We start from the raw sequence: 18,699 nt of genomic DNA on the forward strand, positions 1-18,699 counted from the left end.
TGTGTGTGTGTGTGTGTGTGTGTGTGTGTTTTTTTTTGTAGGGGGGGGAATCCTTTTTACGGATTCTAGGCATAGCTGTTTGGCCTGGATATGTGGCGACTCGACGCAGCGTCATACTAACTCGACACTAACGCCCCTACCCACTAAACCCTAAACCCTTCTCTTCTATCCTCTGATCCCCATGGTACCGCCGTAAGGCATTTCTTCGCGGGGGGAGGAATTAGCTGCCGCTCTTCCTTCTGGTGGCTAAGATGTTTTTTATTTCTATCTCCCTTCTAGTTTCTGTTTTCTGCTCTTTTTCTCTCGATGGACCGCAACTCTGTAAGCACTTCAGTGGCAAAGGTGCTCGTGGCGTTCCAGACAGCTTCTGATGACAGCATTTCTTCTACTATTGTCTCCGGTTGAATTCTCTTTTTTAGAATCTTCTCTAATTCATCGCGCTGTTGGTTAAAACGAGGACATGCAAAGATCACGTGCTCCACGTCTTCAGCGACACCTGGGCTGTGTGTGTGTGTGTGTGTGTGTGTGTGTGTATGTGTGTGTATGTGTGTGTGTGTGTGTGTGTGTGTGTGTGTGTGTGTGTGTGTGTGTTTTTTCCCTTTTAGGGGGGGGAATCATTTTTACGGATTCTAGGCATAGTTGTTTGGCCTGGATATGTGGCGACTCGACGCAGCGTCATACTAAAAACTCGACGCTAACGCCCCTACCCACTAAACCCTAAACCCCTTTCTCTTCTATCCTCTGATCCCCCATGGTACCGCCGTAAGGAATTGCTTCGCGGGGGCATGAATTAGATGCCGCTCTTCCTTCTGGTGGCTAAGATGTTATTTCTTCCTTCTAGATTCTGTCTTTTGCTCTTTTTCTCTCGATGGAACGCAGCTCTGTAAGCACTTCTGTGGCAAAAGTGTTCGTTGCATTCCAGGCAGCTTCTGAAGACAGCATTGCTTCTACGACTGACTCTGGTTGACTTCTCCTCTTCAAGATCCTCTCCAGCTCCTCACGTTGTGGATTAAAACGCGAGCACTCGGAAAAAACGTGCTCCGCATCTTCAGTGACTCCAGGGCAGGACGGGCACTCCGGAGAATCGTCATGCCTAAAGCGGTGAAGATAAGCCCGAAAACAGCCATGTCCTGACAACATCTGCGTTAGGTAGTAGTTGACCTCTCCGTGTTTCCGGTTCAGCCAAATGTCGATCTTTGGTATGAGACGATGCGTCCATCTACCCTTCTCTGCGGCATCCCACTGAGATTGCCATCGTGCGATGCTGTGCTGTCTTTGTTCCGTTCTGAGTTCTTCTGCGCTCAGTGTTGTTGACCTCTTTCGTTGGTAAAGTTTCCTTCTTTCTTCAGCTAGGACTCTGAGAGGTAGAGTTCCAGAAATTACGCACATGTGTGTGTGTGTGTGAACGGCTTGAACGATTTTATCGCGGTTGGCGCCATTCGTAAGGACTTGACCGAACTTAGATTTTCAATACTACTTGGATCGATTTTGACTTGTAGATTTTGAGAAATCTCAAAATAACTATGAAAAACATTTTTTAAAATGTGGTTTTTTTAAAATAAATTTTAAACGGCTTTATCGATCAATTTAAAAAATCAGCTCTTCACATCAAAAACTCAGTTCGAACGCCGTCAGGCTGGCCAAAATTGGTTGATTTGTTTGTGAGTTATCCTTGACGAAAAAATAGAAGAAAAGTGATTTTTTAAATACTTCGGAATTTTATGTCTGATCGATTTGTGTTTCAAATTTAATTATAGAATTCGGAAAACTGTTAACCGTTTTCATAATTTTGTTTTGATGAAAAGACTAAATTTCTGTCGTTTCTTGGCTCGATTACAAAGTTTATTTGCATGAAGTTGGGCAACTTTTTAATTACTTTTTAATTAGGATGATGTAATATTACTCCTCGTACTAATGATAAAATTTTCTGTTTTTGCAGGTGAATCTAACAGTTACGTTTTTGGTAGCATCAGTGATGGCGTTTTTCATGGAAAAATTGTTTCACCTCATTCAGGAGCCTGGTATATTGAACGAGCTCATTACTATTTTCCCCATCATGCTATAAATGAATCCTTACACTCAGTTATGTACCATGAAAATGATGTCATTGATCCTTATGCTAACATACGGAATGGTAAATTATGATATTAACTTTAGATCTGTCCTTTAATGGTTAAATTTACATATCTCAGATATTGGGAAACTGAGTAATTGAATCAACAAATTTTTACCGTTTTGTAATATTGATTGTCGAAGTCATCAATATAATATTTTTAAGAGAAGATACACCAAAAATTCATCGAAGTAGTATAGGACCGTTATGAATTTAATTTAAAAAACACAGAACATTTGAATTTTTTTTTCCAAGTCAATTCATTATCGTCTTTATAAAGGGGTATTCTAGTCTAGAAGCCTCAATTTTGAGCGTTTTTTGAGGATTTATAAAAAAAAACATTTGATATTTTTACCATCCATTTTTTTATGGTTTATTTATTCATATTTCACGAGTACATACAAAAATTAAAAAAAAAATATTAAAAGTTTAGCAAGTTATGCGTCGTTGAAGTAGAGGAGGAGAAAAAACAGCTGTGTCCCGGTCGTCATGATATTTACCCTCCTGGTCATCTGTAAAATAAAATCATGGATAATTTTCGATCAGTATAAATGTCAGTATCGGATGAACCAGAAAAAGTGAAAAAAAATTTTTTTTTCGCAAAATGGTGGTTACTCAAAAATTGAGGTCGATTTTCCCACTAATTTTCGAGTTTTTTCGAATTTTTTTAAAATATTAAAATTGAAAAATCTGTAGTTTTTATTGGTTTATACGACAGAGGACTACATAAAGAATATTAATGCCAAATTTTAAGTAAATCAGCCGACTGGAACTTGAGATATTATGTCAACCGCATCGAAAAAGTAGTTTCGAGAAATACGCGTTCAAAGTTTTATGTTAAGTTTCAGGCAGTGTAGCTGGTAGATGTATACATATAACTTACATTTTCTTAAGGGGTTAGGTGGGTTTCAGAGGTTCAAAAAAAGAGTATTTTTATTTATTTATTTATTATTTAATTTCAATGCCAAGGCAGTATAGCCAGATGGCAAAAGTATATAAAAAGAGTTACAATAAAAGTACACGTATGACTAATGAAGATATAATATTTCAAAAATATTAGATATTAAGAATTGATCGTTTTTCTTTAATTATGACAAATACAAGAAAAAAAATAAATTTGAGTATAGAAATTGAGCATTAAAAATTTAAGAGTTAAACTCAGCGTTACAAATTATACAAATTATAGAAGATGATAATCTGAGATGATCTAGAATGATAAACTCATGTAACAGAAATGTGTAAATGAATATCAAAGGTTTTAAAATTAGGATTCATTGTCTCCTTTAAAAGTTTAAAAATTACGATTCATTATCTCGTTCACGTTTCATGAAGAATTCAAAAGTACTAGTTTTAAAAGAATTTAAGCAAAGTGAATTTGTGACTTCAAATGGTAATTTCCTCCGAATTCGGATCGCAGAAAATACGAAGGAATGTTCAAAACTAGTAGTTGAGCATTTAGCAATGCTTAAGCAAGTTAGGCATTTTGAAAGACACATTGATTTGTTTAGCAGCAATTCCTTCCGATCTTCTAATATCTGTGGATTCTTCAACGAAGAGACTTCTAAGGAACTTTGGTTTACCTGATTTTAGAAGTTTGTAGATGAAGCACGCTAACGAGTACATTCGTTTCGATTTAACCGTGAGCGAGTTTAATGAATGCTTGTAGGGAGTGATATGCTCATCTCGTCTTAAATTAAAGATGAATCTGATGGTGTTGTTTATAAGACGTTGATGTTTGTCGTTTACCCTTTTGGATAAGTCAATCAAAACTATGGAACAGTATTCAACAATTGGAATTATGGTAGTCATGACTAGTAGTTTACGCGTTGAAGTAGAGAGTATGTTTCTTCTGTGTTTTAGACAGTTTAATGTACCATAGACCTTACGAGTAATGTGAGCCACATGGATATCCCAAGAGAGATTATCAGTTAGGTGTGTGCCCAAATGTTTGGTTGAGTTTACATAAGGTATAATATTACCGTCAATGATGATTTAAGGCAAATCCCAGTTCAGATTTTTAGTTTTTTATTACTCCCTAATATCATAACTTTAGTTTTATGAAAATTTACTTCAAGACCGACTTCCTTCGCCCAGTCAACTACCGCATTACCATCAGACATAAGTTTGCTTGCTGCATCATTCAATTGAGAATGCTTAAAATGAAGATTTTTATTTATAAATTTTACTATTTTATATATATATATATATATATATATATATATATATATATATATATATATATAATTTTACTATTTTTTTTTTACTATACACAATCATATATTTTATTTAAACAATTCAGCATATCAAAGATAAATATTTGGACAGTATTTTGTGACATTTTTATTTAAAAATTCCGAAAACTCAGCCGATGGTACCTCATCTCCCTTGACGACTCAAAAAAAATGCTCTTGCCGTGGACAGCATAACTCATTATTGGTTCATCTTAAATCAAAGAATCGAACATATTTCGTTAGTACATGGATAAATCTCGTTAGTGGACAAAGGCTTTTTTTTTATTACAATTTTTTGTTAAAAAACATTATTACTTTTAAAAAAATGAAAATGATGAATCCACGTTGACCTGTTAGTTTTAGTGAAACTAATCCTTTCCTAACATAACAGGTTATCATTTAGAGGATCAAGATAGAATCTTACGTAAGAAAGGAGAGGGGGGGGGTGTTCAAGAAATCTTACGTATACTTACATGGGGGCAGGGGGGGTCAAAAGTCACCAAAATTGTCCTTACGTAATTAATGAATGGCCCCTAAGTTTCTCGAGGAGCTTCCCAACAATGTCTAACATGCATAGCGGCCTGTACGATGGCGGTGTGAAAGGGGCTTCTTTTTCTTTATCCAAAAGGACCAGTCTCTGTCTCCTCCAGTTGGTAGAAAAAGTGCTAGTTGCAAGGCATGCATTGTATGTGTTTAACAATAGATTCGGAAATGCCTGGACTATAATCTTAATCACTGACGTTGGTATGCCGTCAGGGCCCAATGCCTTCCCTGGTTTTAAGAACCTGGCTGCATCTTGCAGCTCTTCAAACGAAAAAGGTGTGGCTCCGTTGCGGGTATAGTGCCGTTTCTCTCGTGGCTGGTGCTTGAAAAATAGTTCCACTACAATGGTGTTCATTTTGTCTGGAGATTTAGATGCCTCTGGTGCACGCTTTTCCAGTTTTTTTAATACAATCTGATAGGCTTTTTCCCAGACACCTTGGTTTAGGTCATTGTAGATTTACTTCCACAGTATTGCTTTGCTTTTCTTGATTGTGCGGTTTAGTTCTTTTTTGGCCTCTTTTTACTCGTTAAAACATGTGGTTTGCACTGAAGTGCGTCTTGCGGCCTTAATTGCTCGCCGTCTAAATTGCAAACATTTTTTCCGGAGAGCTGCGATTTCCAGTGTCTACCAATGTACCGGTCTATGCGTGCCTCGGCATTTTTGGTACGGCATTAAAGCGTCACATGAAATGGTGATGGCTTTCATCGTTTGCTGCGCTAACCTTTCCGTTTCGCTGCTAGTTTTGGAAAACGGTTGGTGTTTACGAGTTTCCCCGCTTTTCGAGTCGGATGCTCTCAGGGCTTCTGGGTCGAGCTTACTGGCATTCCATCTTCGCTTTTCGAATTTTTCCTGCAGTGATTTTTCCTGCAGAAATTTCTTAGCTTTCTCTTTTTCGGTTTTTGGTGGCTGTGGTTGTAATTAGAGCTACTTTGATGCAGGTGTCCTCCCGGGCTGTCTTTTGCTGTGCTAGCGTGTCGATTGCTGAAGAAGGGCTGGGCGTGGACAGCTGCCTCTTCCTGTTGCTGTCCTTACCTTGCCGTCATGGTTTGTCAGGAGTGACCAAAAGTGGCTGTGGTTTTGTCTTCATCCATGGAGATGTTTGTGTGGTTGACACCGCAGAATTTGGTGCTTCTTTTTTGTTGGCCAACCGATATGCCGTAGCAATGGACCCAACCATTTTACGGATTTCATGGTGGAGGTTTTTCTCATCTCTTATGAAATCTGCTAGATTGTCGATTTTGATACCGAGTATCTCTATTGGTATTTGATGGCCGATGGTGGTCAGTACGGAGCTGATTCTCTCACGATGAGTATCAGCAGTGACAGGAGCGAGAAGTCTTCCACTCTTTGGAAGAGCGTTGCTCGACTGTCCCTCCATTTCCATTAGGGCTGTTTTCGTATTCCCTGTAGCATTACTAAACAGCAGATTCATGGGGTCCAGCCTGCTGTCCAAACGGTCGCTAGATGACGACGATTTCTGGCCCGTTTGCAAACCCTCGGTCACCGGTACTGGGGTATCCCTTCCCTGCACCGTAGACGTTGTCGACTTTGTTGGTGTCATATCCATGCTAGTCGCTTCCATATTTGGTCCGCGGAAACTATTCTATTTCGATTCTATCCGCCGGTCCTAAAACCATGTCGGACATTCCCTGATACACCACCTGGGGACGCGCTCGGTAAAAGTATGGATTTTCCTCCAAGGTGTGTGTGTGTGTGTGTGTGTGTGTGTGTGTGTGTGTGTGTGTGTGTGTGTGTGTGTGTGTGTTTATTGAATGGTTTGACCGATCGAATTGTGATGTACGGCATTCGAAAGGGTTTCACTAAAATAAGATTCTCTAAAAATTTGAACTGATTTGGCGCAATAGATTTTGTCAAACTCCAAAAGATTGAAACGAATGATCTTTGAATTTTTTTCAAAATAACTTTTTAGCTGGTTTATCGATCAATTTCATTGATAAAAAATGACATCGAATTCAATTTGATATATCAAAATCTCTTTATTTGTTTGCAAGATATCGTTGTTGAGAAATTTCGAAAAATACGTTTTTTTTTTTTTTTTTTTTTTTTTTTTAACTGACTTAAAAATTTGTGTTTTTTTGTTTCCTATGTTTCCTTCGATCAAGCGATATCATCTTTTCAAGGAAAGTTTTTTTTTCACATAACTTAGGTATTTTTCGTCGGATCGATTGTTGAGTAATAAGTAATCTTATAATGTTAAAAAAATCAGGAATACGGTTGACCCTAAAAGCCATCCCTGCAACTTCACGCTAATTCCATACTTAAGTGCTCAAAATTGCACATTACGTTTTTGAGCTCTCCGAGCTCAAAAGTCTTATCAAAGTTCGATGAAACACGATTTTTGAAATTTTCAAACTGCAATAACTTTTGACTGAATCAACCGATTTTCACGCGGTCGGCGGCGATCGACGTAGTTTTTTTGAGCTCTATAAAAAATTTAGAACAAAAAAAATTGATCTGATGAAACATTTCGGAGTTAGTACAAAAAAAAACACTTTTTTCGATTTTTCTCGACAACGATATCTCACGGACGCATCAACCGATTCTGACGAACTTGTGGCGATCGATGCGAGTTTTCAAGGTTAAGAGCTGATTCGTTTTTGAGGTCGATCGGTTCAGCCAATTCGGAGATATTTTGAAAAAATGAAAAAAAAAAAAACAACTTTTTCAACTTCCCGCTAAAAAATCGAAGATTTTCAAAAATCGGGAAGTTATTGTTTTCACCCCGTTTTGCAAAAATCGAGTTGTCATCAGATCTCGACGTTTTAAGGTCATAGGAAGCTTCCCTGAGTATCCACGCGATGTTGTCACTATGTATGTATGTATATATGTATGGCGGAAAAGCATTATTAGGGGCGTTAGTACAGTCCATTGGATTCGTTTTTTCCATTATTTATTAATTTAGAATAATTAAACCATAACACTGATCTAAATTTTGAAATGTAATGTACGCTAACTTGTATAAACAATACTACGATTAATTATCCAAATTTAATTAATATACAAGGTAAAATCGCTGGGGAATAAGACCGAGAACGAATCCGGGGTCAGCAGGATATATTCGATGTATTTACTTGATCAATGCTCAACGAGAACTGCTCGTCTAAGTACCCCAAGTACTTCTCTCAAAAATATTTCGACAGCCCTCATTGTCTGTCGATATCTTTAACTGTATATTTTTTACTTCTATCCTGTGACCTCGGCTACGTTTGGTGACCATTGTCACTACGGACTCAAGCCCATCGCCATAACCATAAAATTATAATCGGCTTAAGTCATAAATAATTATTAAATATTCTATGCGTTACAATTTTGCTTAAAACTAACAGACAAACTAAAATATTGGGAATTTCCCTATCTCTAGGAAAACCTAGCTCGATATTATCTCCGACATGTACATATGTGTGTGTGTTTTTTTTTTTTTTTTTAGGGGGGAGAATCCTTTTTTCGGATTCGAGGCATAGCTGTTTCGCCTGGATATGTGAAGACTCGACGCAGCGTCATACTAAAACTCGACGCTAACGCCCCTACTCACTAAACCCCAAACCTTTTCTCTTCTTTCTTCTAATCCCCTACGGTACGACTTTAAGGTATTACTTCGCAGGGGAAAGATTTAGCTGCCGCTCTTCCTTCTGGTGGCTAAGGTGTCATTTCTACCTTCCTTCTAGATTCTGTCTTTTGTTCTTTTTCTCTCGATGGAACGCAGCTCTGTAAGCACTTCTGTGGCAAAGGTGCTTGTGGCATTCCAGGCAGCTTCTGAGGACAGCATTGCTTCTACTATTGTCTCTGGTTGGATACTCTTGTTCAGGATCTTCTCTAGTTCCTCGCGCTGTGGATTAAAACGAGAACATATGTTCCACGTCTTCAGCGACACTTGGGCAGGACGGGCACTCTGGAGAATCATCGTGCTTAAAGCGATGAAGATAGGCTCGGAAGCAGCCATGTCCTGACAACATCTGCGTAAGGTAGTAGTTGACCTCGCCGTAGTTTAGGTTCAGCCAAACGTCGATCTTTGGTATAAGACGATGCGTTCATCTTCCTTTTTCTGCAGCAACCCATTGGAGCTGCCATCGGCGTATGCTGTTTTGCCGTTCTTCCGCTCTGAGCTCTTCAGCGCTCAGTGTAGTTGTCCTCTTTCGATAGTAAAGCTGCCGTCTTTCCTCAGCTAGGACTCTGAGAGGCAGAGTTCCGGAAATAACGCACACTGCTTCCTCGGATACTGTGCGGAAGGCGCTGGCTACTCTTAAGACACTCAGTCGGCATATTGGTCCAGCCTTTCTCCATGATTCTTGCGCTTCGAGAGTGTCGGCCCAAATGGATATTCTATATGTGAGGACCGATGTGACTACAGATGATAACAGTAGTCTTCTGCTCTGCTTTGGCCCACCAACGTTGGGCATCAGTCGCGCTAGGCTACCTCTCACTACTGACGCTTTGGCACTGACGTGTTCCACCTGCTGCTTGAAATTGAGTCAGGCATATTCTTCCAGTTATTTCGTGACAATCACCACGGCTACATCATCGGCATATGCAACAAGCTTGACCTCTGATGGCAACGCGATTCTCAGAAGGCCATCATACATGATGTTCCATAACAAAGGACCCAAAACTGAGCCCTGTGGTACTCCTCCGGTTATTTCGTACTTCTTTAGATCACTTTTTGTGTCGTATTTGAGAACTCGGTTTGTGAAGTAGTTTGCTATCATTCTACGCATGTATTCTGGTACTTCTTTGTCTTCTAGGGCCCGCATAATGCAGTCCTAGTTAGCGGAATTGAAGGAATTCTTGATGTCCAGGGCAGCCACCAAACAATACTTTTTCGTACCACGCCTCCATTTAGTTCCAGCAATTGCATCCTTAGCTGTATTGACAACCAGGTTGATTGCATCGAGAGTTGATCGTCCTTTCCGGAATATATCTTATCCGCCGTGTCTAACATGCAGAGTGGACGGTAAGATGATGGTTCGTCAGGTGGCTTCTTTCCTTTCGGGAGCAGTACAAGTCTTTGCCGCTTCCACCTTTCAGGAAAGACTCCTTTCTTGAGACACGCATTGTAGCTATCTATGAATAATGCCGGCGCTGCTTTAATAGATGTTTTTAAAGCAATGTTTGGAATTCCATCCAATCCCGGCGCCTTATTATTCCCTACACGATTACATGCCTCCATCAGTTCATCCAGAGTGATTGCTGGAATATCTTCAGGGTTAAGCTGCTCACATGGATAGGTAAACTCTCGTTGTCGTGGAAACAGCGTGGAGACGATCCTCTCTAGAAGCTGCGGACACGTAGGTGACGGCATTGGCTGGTTTTTTAGGTGGGTCATGACCACCTTATACGGTCTGCCCCATGGATCTTTTACTACCTCTTCGACGAGTTTTTTCCAGCAACATTTTTTGCTATCTTTGATGGCCTTGTTCAGTTCTCCACGGGCTTTTTTGTACTCTGCGACCAGCTCCGCCGAGTTAGGTCGACGATAGTCTTTTTCTTTTAAGACACTCTTTACGAAGGACGCTGATATGGTCGTTCCAACAGTGTACTGGAGGTCTTTGATTTAGGCAACGCTTACGTAGCATACAGGCGTCGCAAGCCTGTGCAATTCTCTTCATCAGTTTTGTGCTCCTTCCTTCTGCGTCTTCAACGGTGATCGGATCACTATTCAAAGCTATTTCCAGTGCACCTGGGTCAAAGGACTTCACTTTCCACCCAACGGTATTAGATTGCATATTCGGTTTTCTCGTATTCTGGTCGTGTGATATTTCCCAGAGAATCGCATTGTGGTCACTTGCCGTGTAGATATCCATCACTTTCCAGTAGTAGTTCCCTCTGATGAGGTTGCTGCTAACGAAAGTGAGATCTACGATGGAAGTCGCATCACCTTTGGTGTACGTTGGCGTGTCACCATTGTTCAGTAGAACTACATCTAGCGAAGCAAAGGCCTCAAGTAATGCTTTATCTCGCGCATTAGTCTGCTTGCTGTCCCAGTCCACCGCCCAGGAGTTCAAGTCCCCAGCTATTGCTACTGGGTAATGCTGCTTTGCGTCCTCGGTCAGTCGATCCAGGAAGTCAGTAAAAGCGTCAATGGAGAGGTTAGGTGGTGCATAGCAGCTATAAAAACGGATGCCGTTAACTGATGCTGCTACGAAGCCAGTGCTACCACTGTTCACTTCAATCTGGAAAGGATGCCTACCACAGGACTAGATGACAGCTTTGGTGGTACTTTCGGATTCCCAAGGTTGGCTACTCAGATGTCTGTATGGCTCTGTTATCATTACTAAATCTAACTCTAGTTCTCTTGCTGTCTGCATAAGCAAATCATGTGCAGCTTCGCAATGGTTTAGGTTCAGCTGCAATATCTTCATGTTCTTTTGCTTGTCATCTTCTGAAGTGCCTCTTTGAATACTGGACACCTGTATGTACCGGCACGATGGGCAGCGTCTCTGTGCTTTGATCCGCGTATAGTACACATTTTGCTGTATTTTTGGATTCAGCAATCTTGTGTCCCTCTTGTCCGCACCTGATGCATAGCTTAGACCGATCCGCCTTGCTTTTGCACTCGGATCCATAGTGCCCGAAGTGCCAGCATTTGAAGCATTGGATTGGTCTCCTGGTGGCTCTATCTAATTCGGCAGTTGACCCAACCGATCCGGATTTTACCGCTTCCTTCCAGTATCTTCCGCGCTGCAGTTGCCGATAGTGTCACAACAGCCATCTGAGTACCTCTGTAAGCCTTACGAATCTTAATTGCCTTTGGTGATATCTCGCAGAGCTCTCCGGTTACCGTTTGCAAGGCAGCCTGAATGTCTTCCTTTGTTTTGGTGTCGTCCAGGTCTCGGATCTCGATGTCTTCCTGTGGTCTTTTGCAAATTACTTTGGCATCTTCTTTGAGGATGCCCGCAATAGTCTTCTGTAAGGCTTGGCCTTTGTCGGTGCTCTTCCTCAACAGCGTAATCAGCATGTTCTCGGTCCTGGTTTTGTGGATCTTATTCACCGTAGTCCGGACCTGTTCATCATCAGGGACGTCCGTCTTTATTCGACGCAAAATCTCAGCGTACTTTGGCGTCTCAGCTGGGCAAATGATCAGTGCGTCCGGCCTGATCCATTTGCGCGATTTTTTCAGCTTAGGCTCCAGTCGGGGCTCATTCAGCGGTTGTTTCTGGAGCTTTTCTTTTGCTTGCTCTCTCTTCGCCTTCTTTGACTGGACTTTTTGCCACTCATTCACCTCCTTTTTTCCGACGTTCTGTGTCACCACGTTTTTCGGAGGACTTGGTTTAAAGTCCTTCTTCTTCTTAGTACAGCTGGCCATTGCGTCTGGGGAATTTCGCTCCTTCCTTTTCCCAGGCCTGATATAAGTTCCAGTTTCATCTCTGTCTTCGATGACTGACTCGACATCACCGTCGCCACCTGTGTCCATCTCTTCGACAAACGTGTCGGCTTTTGTAGGTGAAACCGCTGTCGCACTCGTCTTCATCACGACATTACCGTGTTGCTGTTGGATCTCCTGCCATTTTTTGTTCAGTTTTTTGAAACTCCTCAGGGCACTGCAGATGTTCGTCGACTTCGACTTGATCTTCTTGTGGACATTTTGCTTGGTTTGGAGAAAGTCATGTAGTCCACTGACTAGCTTCTCCAGATGTACCAGAGCATCTATCCTCTTCATCTTTGCACTTCGAAAAAATTTTTGAAATAATTCAAAAAAAGTATTTTATTGAAATAATTTATTCAATTAATGTCGGATTGTTGTTGTAGTCGTAACTTAATTTATAGCTTTTGATTATCGGCGTCTATTGCTATGAAGAACGCCGAAATCGGTTAATTAGTTCGGTAGACATCGTTGTTGAAAAATATAAAACACTAGCAACCTGCAGTCACTATGTGACCGCCGAGAATTGTCAACTATAAATTAATAAAATTCGCTTAATTACATATCAACTTTTGTTAAATTGCACTGTACTTACTTAAATATTGATATTCTTGAATATATATGCTCACTCCGACATTACACTCATCAAGAGCTTTCATTTGAGTACCCACATCAATTTTTCATATTTATATATATGTTATATATATGTATATATGAAAAATATATCAAAAATGCATGTGGGTACTCAAATGAAAGCTCTTGAGTGTAACATCGGGATGAGCTTATATCTTAGAAAATTTCAATAATTAAGAAATTACGTCGTATTTTGTCTACTGATGATATTTTTTACGATATAAGCTCATCCTGGAGTTACACTCATCAAGAGCTTTCATTTGAGTACCCACATCAATTTTTCATATATTTATCTATATAAATCCCTCTCATTCTTCCCCACCCCTCCCGTGCCTTCTTCCCCCTTCCCTATATCTCTCTTTCTTTTTTTTTTTTAGAAAATGTCATTTTGATTCGCCAATCTAAGAAACCATCAAGTGGCATCCATCAATTATAGAACTCATCCACCCCCGCAACCACCCACGCTAATCAACCGTTGCCATGGTTACCGTTGAAATGGTTACCATTGCCATGGTTACTGTTGCCATCGTTACCGTTATCGTGGTTACCGTTGTCATGGTTACCGTTGCTATGGTTACCGTTGCTATAATAACTGTCAAAATAAATAAATTGTAATAACAAATTCGGTTGTCAACTAAATTCAGAGAAATTATTAGAATAAAAGTAGAAAGTTACTAAATACTAATATTCTATACAATAATTCAACAGTATTATTCTGTACAATGTTAGGCAAATACATATTGATTTCAAATTTTATCGATTGATTGTTGGGACAGTAGGAATTAATAATCATACACTGTAGGAATCATACACTTTTTAAGAAATAATAGCTAAATCATTAATAACTGAAATAGCTCATATGTATTGGAATGATCATGAAGGATGAACTAACTCCATTATATCATAACATAGCCAAATATAACATAAATATTATTAAGTTGATTTTGTTAAATGATTATACTGATTTTAATGATTAAAATGGTAAATTGTGTCTGATGTATCTTCTCTAAAATTTCACGACGATATCGTTAAATTATTATAAAAAAACGGTCGATTTGCGTTAATTCTTAATAAAATTAATAATAATAAATATATTTTTTATACCACTTAATTTGTAATGAATTTCTTGATAACAAAGATTAAAAATATTCACTTTTAAATTTATAAGCAGAAATAAATTTATTCATTAACTTATCGATGTTAATTTTCAGTCAAATTAATATACAGTCGACGCTCTCTGTATTGGACCCCTCTATATTTGACCGCTCTCTGTACTTGACGCGATTCGCTCTCTGTACTTGACGATCCTGTCTCCCACTATGATTTGTTGTCCAACCAATCAAAAAAAAATACAGTGGCGGGTATATTTAAATGCAACGGCGGGAATATTCAAACTTCAAAAGTTACAAAGTACTTTACAAATACATGATTATTTAGTAATAACTTACAAAAAATATCAAATATCATTTTCTTTATTTATTATCATTATTATTATTGCAATTATTATTTTAATTTGAATAAAAAGTATTTAATATATTAAAAATACTGTAAGGTTTTCTCTTACATAACATAAAATCACATTCTATTCATTAAGTATTTTTAAAATTATAAAGAATAAATACAGTAATGTTAAATTCAAGACAAATTTCAAATTACAACATATATTTTCTAAATTTGTAATCTAGATTATTAATCCACATAGATAAATTATTTAAAAAAATAATTTTTTTCTAATTTTCAACTTACGATATAATTTTTTTTTTTTTATTTGTGAATCACAAATCTGACTAACTCTTGATTAGCTTTTTGGCTCTATGGACAAAATATTTCTTTTTTTCTGTAAATAAAAAATGTTTAGATTAGATATTAAGTAATAAAAATAATATATTTAATTTTTTTTATGAATTTTCAATCTTCAGATTAATTAAAAATCTAAAATGAATCCAACATTGAAGGACAGTAAAAAGTAATGATACCGAAGTTAGCAGTCAATTTTAAAAATTTTTATAGTAAATCAATTATAATTAAAAAATGCTTCTTAAAATTTTCAATTGTAATTTTTATTAATTTTTACATTTGGAATTTTTTAATTAAATTATTTTTATAATCAATTATAATTAAAAAATGCTTCTATAAATTTTCAATTGTAATTTTTATTAATTTTTACATTTGGAATTTTTTAATTAAATTGTTTTCATAATTTAATTGCCATAAAATTCTAAAAAAATTTTTAATGTCTGTCAACTTCAATGTCATAAAAATTAAGGTGTTGTTAATCAAATGAACTTATTTATAGCTATTACTAAATTTTGAATACTTTGACTTACCTTTAAATTTTCTGAATCACTAGACATTTTAAATTTTATATTTTAGTATCACAAATAATTAATAACATTTATTTTACACACAAAAAGTGAGGTTAGGTACGGACGATTGTTGACGTATATTTTAAGAATACTGCGCATGAAACCGCGCAGGCCTGCGCGGACGAAACTTGAGAGTTGGTGTGGTGAGGACAAAAGGACGAGTCAAATACAGAGGATGGTCCTGTACGGGCGATTCAAATACAGAGAGCGTCGACTGTAATAACATTGTTGTTTATATTCTCAATTAATATGTGATTTATTTCATAATCTTGATTACTGATATTTATATTTTTTTTTTAAATGGCGCTGAGATAAGGAATAATAATCTGAATTAACAATCTTGATAACGTTATTGAAGTTGGCGTTCAGACAAAAGAATAATAACATATTTATTTGTGTAATTTATGAACAAATTCAAAGCTGTAAAAACAATCATTTTATAGATAAAAAGCGATATAATTCCGTTGAGATTGATGAAATTAATCATTTTGTTTATATTTTTCGTCTAGGTTACACAATAAAATTTTATTGTATGCCCAGCGATGCGGGCGGGTATCAGCTAGTATGTTATATATATATATAATATATGTATCTATATATATATATATAAGAGATTTCCACCTATATATTGACTCATCACGATATCTCTGAAACCATAAAGCGTAGAGACTTGAAATTTGGTAGGAATATTTCTTTCGCCGTGTGAAGGTCAGCTAAGAACGGATTTTACGAAATTCCACCTACAAGGGGGGTTGCGGGGGCGTTGACAATGGAAAATTCCCATTTTCAATAGCTCCTATTGACTCCAAATTTGGCAGGAATCTCCTATATGTGATGTAGAAATGATCTAAGAGCGGATTTTATGACAATCTGCTCCCAATATGGATTGCGGGGGTGGGCGTTAACAATAAAAATTTAAAATTTCCGAGCTATAGCTCCTAGAGAATCCTAATTTTGTATGAATTTTTTGTAAGTGATGTAAAAATAATTTATAAACGAATTTAACGATATCCTACTCCACAAGGGGTTGCGGGGGTGGGTGTTAATAATGAAAATTTTAAATTTCCGAGCTGTAGCTCTTATAGACTCCAAATTTGGTAAGAATCTTCTATGTGATGTAGAAATAATCTAAGAGCGGATTTTACGACGAATCACCCCCAATAAGGATTGCGGGGGTGGGTGTTGACAAAAAAAAATCTTAATTTCCAAAACATAGTGTTTTGTCGAAAACTACCCAATTAGGATACTTCTCGTAATTAATTTTAAATAAATAATTTGAGGTTAGGTTTATGAATAAAAATGCGTAATATTTTTTGGGGAACAGAATAAATTCGATTTATTTGTCCCCAAAGGAGGAAAACCTAGTGGTGCTAGGAAAAAACCTCCTCGAAAAAGTGTACAAGTAAGAATGTGTATGCGTGTATGTGCGTATGTGTGTAAAATTGCGGCGTGGTGCGCAATAGGGGTGAGCTCAACCGCCTTGATAGAAAATAACTAATGTAAGAATTAGGAAATAAGTTTTGCTAGCGTAGGAGCTAGTTAAGATCGATTGTTAGTGCAATACTAGCCAATTGATGAATATATTACTAGTGTGGGAACTAGTTAATTGATTTATTTTGCTAGTGTGGGAACTAGCTGAATAAGTCGATATTAAATCGATCTTATAAGTGAATTTATCAATAAATGCAAATGTTAATTAATGTGATATTGTATGAGGAAAACATTGACTAAAGCCGCGTGGCTGATGCAATTCTTGTTAACAATGGCGCGTATAACGGCCGCGTGGCGTCACACCAGTTGAATCTAATCTATTATTATTTAATCTATTATTTAAATTAACCCACTGACTAATGACTCGACTTTAATTGATCCTATTTGTTAATTTATCAATGAAGTTAATTAATTTTTTCACTTATTTAATATTTAATGCGTTTAAAGAAGATGGAAGATCTGATAGTAGTTTTTAGAGAATCTTTGATAAAGGGTAATCGTACTAGTACAAATGTCCAAGCACAACTGACTACGACCGACCACGCTGGCCGGCTTCTCTCCCGCTTACCCGAGGTGCGCATGAGCAGCAGCCATGAGCAATCCGATTACTCCCGATTTAGAGCGGAAAGACTCGAAATAGAGTGACAAAGCCCGAAGGCACAACTCTTATATAAATTCGTATATATATCAGTTTAGCAGCTAAACACATAGCTTCTAAAAGGCGTAAATTTGGTAGGAATCTTTTATTTGTCATGTAGAGATCATCTCAAAACGGATTTCAATAAATTCTACTTCCGACAGGGATTGCGGGGGTGGGTGTTAGAATTTCAAATTTCCATTTCCAAACTGTAACTTCTACAAACTTGAAATTAGGTAGGAATCTTTTGTTTGTCATGAGATCATCTCAAAACGGATCCCAAAAAATTCTACTTCCGATAGGGATTGCGGGGGTGGGTGTCAAAATCTAAAATTTTAATTTCCAAACTGTAACTCCTGCAGATTCTAAATTTGGTAGGAATCTTCGTGTACGATGTCAAGTTCAGCTGAGAATGGATTTTCTCGAATTCTAACCCCAAAAGGGATGGTAGGGGCGTTAACAATGAAAATTTCTCATTTCCAATCGATAGTTTTTATAGACTCGAAGTTTTGTTGAAATCTTTTATTTATAATGTAGAAATTATCTCGAATAGGATCTTACGAAATTTCTCCCCCACATAGAAGTGCGGGAGTGATAATTGTCAAAAAATTCATATTCTTTAAATACAGTTCCTACAAATATAACATTTGATAGAATCTGAAGAGAAACAGGCAAATACCGGGATGGCCTCCAAGGTCAACGGATTTAAATATTTTTCTTTCTTAATAGTGATATTTTCTTACAACAATCGTCTCTTTGGCAGCGGCAAAAAAGTCGACTAAGAATTTTACATACATTTTTTTTTGCTGATCACATAACCGATGAATTGTTCTTATTACGGGATCGCGAAAATGTAACAGATTAAAAGCACTGCATTTTCTAAACACATGAGATATAGAAAAAAAATTTGGCTACTCATTTTAAGAAAATTCGTAAAAAACAAGTACAAATAATTTTCTATGTATAATTGATGTTACGGAAGAAATTTTAATTAACAGCGAAATTCGTCACAATTTAAGCTAGGCAGATTTCAACTTCACTTATGAGACCTGCAATCACTTTAACTAAAACTTACAATGCTCATTTAAAATTTTTTTTCTTCGTGTCAATTAATATTCATTTTTGGAAGAAAGCCACGGGAATGCTGTAGTGATTGCACATTGAAAGTTACAATGAATTTTAGCTAGAATAATCATGTGGACACAATATACAGACCAATTTGATGGAATTTGGAATCTGTGCAAGTCAAAACAATCTTCCAATTAAATTTCAAATCTAGATCTAAAAATACAATTCTATAAAGCGC

At 37.4% G+C, this 18,699-nt stretch overlaps 1 protein-coding gene across 1 annotated transcript in view; it reads left to right on the forward strand.

The window, feature by feature from the left end:
• LOC123264729 (disintegrin and metalloproteinase domain-containing protein 10) overlaps positions 1 to 18,699 on the forward strand; it is a 259,035-nt gene that overhangs the window by 25,638 nt on the left and 214,698 nt on the right. The window contains exon 3 of the mRNA XM_044728164.1: positions 1,940 to 2,134. Within this exon, the coding sequence (XP_044584099.1) occupies positions 1,940 to 2,134 (195 nt within the window). The remainder of the gene's footprint in view (positions 1 to 1,939; positions 2,135 to 18,699) is intronic.

The sequence above is a fragment of the Cotesia glomerata genome, linkage group LG5 (genome assembly GCF_020080835.1).
Source record: "Cotesia glomerata isolate CgM1 linkage group LG5, MPM_Cglom_v2.3, whole genome shotgun sequence".
NCBI lineage: Eukaryota > Metazoa > Arthropoda > Insecta > Hymenoptera > Braconidae > Cotesia > Cotesia glomerata.